The 5882-nt window shown below is 40.5% G+C and overlaps 1 protein-coding gene across 1 annotated transcript; it reads right to left on the bottom strand.

The window, feature by feature from the left end:
• Window positions 1-2875: 2875 nt before the first annotated feature.
• Window positions 2876-3942, bottom strand: LOC148013638 (uncharacterized). The gene has a single exon (XM_087668385.1). It carries the CDS (start codon window positions 3926-3928, stop codon window positions 3257-3259), a length of 672 nt encoding a protein of 223 aa, XP_087524511.1. The 5' UTR covers window positions 3929-3942; the 3' UTR covers window positions 2876-3256.
• Between the last annotated feature and the right edge of the window lie 1940 nt (window positions 3943-5882).

Genomic DNA, 5882 nt, shown 5'->3' on the forward strand with positions numbered 1-5882 from the left:
GTGTCACCTTCCTTCCTCCTCCTTCCCTTTCACCCTCCCTTGTGAATAGGGTGGGCATTGGTATTGGTGTTGAGAGGAAAGAGGCTATTGCAAGCACACATAGGCATGGCACAATACTGTGCACTTAGGGATGGCCATGCATGGTGGGGTATATAAGGGATTCTAAATGAATTTATCCTAATAGTGAGTGCAAAAAGTTGTCTATAATATATAGTGCAAGTGATTATGCAAGGCTGTGTGTAGGATGTGATGGACTAAGAGGGATAGTGTCCAAGTTTATGTGCACTAGGGTAGGGCACAAGGTTGTGCATAGGGCACTTGGGTGTAAGGATAGTGCACTAAAGGCTGCAAGGTGAGGCTTAGTGCATCATAGTTCACTAGGAGGAAAAGAGGAATGCACGCAATGGTATATTAGTGCACTTGGATGATGGGATGTGTGCAAGTGCACATGTGCTAGTGCAGTGCAGTAGGTTGAAGTTAGTGTACTAGGATGTGTAGTGTGGCAAGTACTAAGTATCAATGGGTGGTTTTAGTACAAGTGCAATTTTCTAGTATGCATATATGCACACTAGTGCATGTGTCGATGCTTAAGCGAGTCCATGTGCACTCAAGTGCACACTAGTGCACTAGAGTGTCTGCAAGTGCACACAGCTATATACACAAGGGTATACAATTGGATGTAGCAAGCACACACAAGGCCTCACCTTCTTCACTTACTTCCCCTTGTCTCTCCCTTGTGCATAGGGTAGGTATTATGGTTGCAAAGGAAGAAATAAAGGCTCTGTATGTGTGCATAGGGTCTCAACTAGTATGTAGTGACTCTAGATGCACTCTAGTACAAGTGTGGTTAGGAGTAGTCCATTGGGAGTCCATTAGTACAAGGTACAATGCACATTGTGTCCTAAGGTGTAGAGTGAGTGCACAGATGTTTAGAGGTTATTATGCAAGTGTAAGAGGTGCTCATTGGTATATATGCAGTGCAAAGTGCAAGTATAGATGCACAAGAGTGCACACAAGCGCACATGGGTATATCAATGAAAGTGCCTATTAGAGGAAAACATAATACGTTTACAACCATGGAGCATATGTATGATGATCTAAGTGATGATGATCATGGACCGACAAAGCTAGAGGATGATCATGGTGGAGGAGACACAAGGAATTTAATGAAGTTGTCACACATAAGGATGCTCATGTGGCCATTGTTAATGGTAATCATGATAAACATAACAATGATACTAGTAGTGGAATTAATAAGTTTCTAGGGTTAGATTTTGATATGGACATTGAAGTAAATTGTATGGCAAGGGTTGATCTCATTGATGATGAGATTGAATATCCAATTGGATAACCATCATATTATGTTCTAGAGTTTCATGACTCAATTACATATCTCATATATTTTATATATCAATTTTCTTTGTGAGGGCATGAATACATCAACTACACAAGGAATAAATATGATGCTTATTTTTTGACTTCATGTATCGATATCCTTTTGGCTTTGATATAAATTCATATTATACTACATTCTACACTTTATATTTCAACAATGTAGCTTTTCTCACATATAATTTTTCTATTTTTCTTTTGATGAAGTTATTCTATGCTTAATGAAACTGATCAACTACTTCATAAAATGTCTACATGTATCTAATGGCTATAGGAACCTCTAGCTTCATATATGAAGAGGTCCCCACTATGCTGTGTCCAAAATGTGGGCGGGGGGGCAGGGGGGCAGGGGGAGAGATCGGGAGAGGGAGAGAGTTTTGGGGGGAGGCGAAGAGGGAAAGAAGGGTGACGAAGATCACTTGTGTCATTGTCCCCCTTCAAATTTCAACTCAAAAGAAAGTTGTTTTCACATAAGTGACACATGCACCATGGTTTCAAAAACACTTCCAAATAGGTTCTTTAATGTTGTTTAAGCATAATGAGATGTGGCATAAATGACACCCATCACTATCACTAAATGTGGCATATAAATGATTGTTCGTAGTGGTGATAGTAGCGATATGGGTCTCTATTACAGAAGTGTCGCATTCTATCTTCCTTAGTGCATCATGCTCCTCCCCTTCTCTAGCACAATAGACCCAATTATTATCCCACAAAACATTCCCCCTCCCCCCCCCCCCCCCCCCCCCCCCCCCCCCGGCCGCACCCCCCCTTAGGGAAAGGCTTGTATGCATTTCAAATATTTTGATAGCCAATATTTGTGCAATAAACACATAACATATCTCTGTTATGGAACTTAGCAAGGAAAAAAGAATTTACATTTGCTCACTAAGGATTTCAACAACCCTTAATGGCCTATTCTAATTGTGATGGAATAAGAGATCATTGTAGGAAGCATGATATGCAATTGATGGAAAATTTGAGGCCATTGAAAGCTATCTCCATTGCTTTCTCACTCTAAGTACAATTAGATGCATGCTTGCAGTCATCAAACTTAATGTAGCAATAGCCATGTGAATATGCTATTAGTTTAGACTAATTAGAGAAAATTTACAACAAGGCCACACTCACTTTAGCTTCTTCTATAATTTCTTGTACCATCGGATTTTGAAGATCATCACACAAATATTAGATTAAATGATAAGAAATGACCATCGTTGGCATTCTCAATCTCTTAGTGGGTTAGATACTCTTTGTGACATGTCTAATCAATTACACGTATCGTGTGATGGATCTCACAATTCAAGATTGAATTAATGATTTACTTACCTTATTTGATACCTTCAGTACTTACTCAAATAGTGCTTTAATTCAAGTACGGACGAATTTTTTTTTGGAGAAGATCTAGATTCTTGAAAGCACACGTATAGTCTTAAAAGCATGCATAGATAGAATCTTAATAAATTATCTAAGTAGAGTCCACTTTGAAAAGTACACGTGAACATGGCTACAAACTATATTTGAAACGTAGCCTAAGAAATGTTTTGCAATCGATGTGGTGGTAATTGCTAGGAGAATTTGATCAAGAGAAAGATTAGAACCCCCCTTTGGCAATACATAGAAGATGCCAATCTTTTTCTTTGATGATGTTGCACATTATATGAATTCCTAATTTGTGCATACTTTCTCATATATGTTGCTACTTAACTTTCATCGTAAAACTAAATAACAAGTGATGAGTCTATACAAGTTGTTGCAAGGGATTAGCTCGAGTGATCGTTGTTGGCAACTAAGTTAGATCATAGCACGGGTCATATGCTCGTGGTGTTCTTTTGTGGGAAGCTTTGGCTAATACTCGTAGTTATTAGTTTGGACGGAGGTACGTCTCAAGATCATCGATGCAACGTGCGTAGTACCCAAATATCATTCGTTGGAAATCGTGTGGGGAAGTGGAGGCTACAGGTGGGACTCGGTAGCTCCAGGTGATGTGAGTATCGTGGTGGTCGTTGCTGCCAGTATCATTGCGATTAGAATGAAGACGAGGAGGAGGACGATGAAGGCTGTTCTTGATGTTGCTAGCATATGGAACATCATCCTGGCAAACATGGTTAATCATGTGGGAGAGATGATGGAGCTGGAAGGTGCTGATGTAGCCGGTAAGGCCAGGTATGATGGAGTCCTCGACTACGTAGGAGTAGTGGTGAGCGGCGTCATCCATGGCCAGGAGGCGCTCCCGGCCCAGGAATCTGCCGTCCGCGCCATCGCACACGCGCACGCACCCCACTCGGTCCTCGGCCTCGCCCTCTACCAGCCTGCACCAGCTCACCACAGACGGCGCCCACGTGTCCACGCTTGCGAAGCGCCGCGTGACGTCCCACACACGTGGGAGTGGAGCTCGGACGACGGCGTGGAAGCATCCGCACCAGTGCGGCTGCAGCTGCTCCTGCCTCCGCTGTTGATCAACATGGTCGATTATACTCTTGGATTCATCGAGGATCACTGCAACATCAGAGGAGATGACAGAGGAGGCCGCCATGGCCGCTGCAGGTGACTACACGCACAGAGGGAGAGAGGGAGAGAGAGAGAGTGTACAAATAAATTACCGATACCCCGCTCGGGACTGAGCTACGATATTTATATGTACGCCGGGACGAGCGATGCGATTTATTTAAACGCAGACAGCGCAGAGTGTTCCCACGTGCGTCAAAATATATACGTATTGTAAGTCGTCACTTCCTTTTTTACTCATTGGACGCCGACCATCGGTTAGCAAGAGAGCCATCAATGAATTACGAGATCGGTGACATAACTATTCACAAGGTGAAGGTTCAAAGGTCCAAGCACCGAGGTCAAGACCTCAAGGTCCAACTCGTGTTCGAGAAGTCACAACTCTTGCCACATCTATACTCTATATAATTCTGGCTATGGCTAAGGGAAGTCATGAACCTCCAAAGTGCCTCCCCAAGTTACAATCTTACCCCAAACTTATCGCATTTGAATTTTAAATCCCCCTCTCTCCCTCTTTGTGACACAAGAAGAATTGAGAATGTTCAGTGGTGGACCTTGTTGCATAATAGTAATTAATCCAAGGTTAGATAAAAGATTTGGAAGCCAAAATTTTTTCTTGAATCATAGAACAAAATGATTCAAAGCTTCCAAAGAACGTTGTTTGTCACATTACAAGTATGCCAAGTACATGAAATGTGATAGCCAAGTTATTGGCTTGCATTACACTATTATAGAACGACTATCTAAGATGTTACGTTTGATGCATGTGTGAAATATCCTCCAATCCACTCTCGTTGGCTTCATGATCCTTGTCCAAAGCATTTGACGCACTTGATCTTCCTTCTTCTTCTCCTTCTTGATTCTCTTGTGCCCATAGCAACAAAGAGCAAAAGTAAATAATAAGATAATGATTGTAATGTCTGAAATTACAATTATATGATAGAATGAAAACAAATTACAAATACCTCATGTTGTACGGGAATTTTCATGGCACGATAATATTGTTGCTCATTGATTGCTCCCTCTCTAAAGAGGCGATCCCTCCTGCTTGACCAAGATCACAAACCATTATATCTTAAGTTATGTGTCTCACATATGAAAATATGTCTCACATATAACTACCATTTTCTTTCTCAATAAATCATTCAGTAATAGGAAACAATGAAAGAGGTAAATGAACAAGGCAACCATTGAATAACAAAGCTCCATGAATCATGGATAGAGAGAAGAAGACCAATAAAGAGCTTACCTTGTTTATCTATCAAGTAAGAGGAGAGAAAGAAGAGCATGGGCTCCTTTTGTTTTTTTTTCTCTACTAAATAATATATCAGAAATTAGTTTGGATGCTACTCATGGTGTAAGGGTTTATAAAATCGTCGCATCTACCTTCTCATTTTTCGTAGTAGTACATGTGGTTTTCAATGTGAAGGTTGATGCATTCCATAGGGAGGTTTCACCTAGCTTTAGATGCATTTTTTAACACATAACAAAAGTATAGTCATAACACTAACTATCTTTTGCAAGGCATAGATTCAAATAGGAAAGATATCAACATCCTCGAGTAGGAGCCCCCATCCATATTTGCAAGCCTCCTCCTCATAAAAAATGTTTGTATGACCATTATCGAGGATACATGAGTCGAGCCTGTAGAGTCATAATCAATTATATCAAGATGTATGGAGAATATGATTCTAATCAATTATAATCATAATCAATTATATCAACACGTAGAATCATAATCAATTATATCAACATGTATGGAGAATATGATTCTAAAAAATTATCAGCAAGGACTTGCTTATAGTGAAGGGTTAAATGATCTCCCACTTTAATTGAAGAGATATGTTGATAGTGACTTGGATGTTCTGCTTGTTGAATACAAGATGGCCATTTGCACCTACACATGCTACCATATATAAGACACAAAGATGCAAGGCACTGATGAGTGGAAATGAAGGCATCATAATCCATAGAGATTGATG

Source organism: Lygodium microphyllum, chromosome 26 (genome assembly GCF_053477565.2).
Source record: "Lygodium microphyllum isolate KBCC chromosome 26, Lygodium_microphyllum_v1.1.10, whole genome shotgun sequence".
Lineage (NCBI taxonomy): Eukaryota > Viridiplantae > Streptophyta > Polypodiopsida > Schizaeales > Lygodiaceae > Lygodium > Lygodium microphyllum.

Excerpts from the sequence above, each read along its gene's own strand:
- LOC148013638 (XM_087668385.1), bottom strand. The coding sequence starts at position 3,928 with ATGGCGGCCTCCTCTGTCATCTCCTCTGATGTTGCAGTGATCCTCGAT.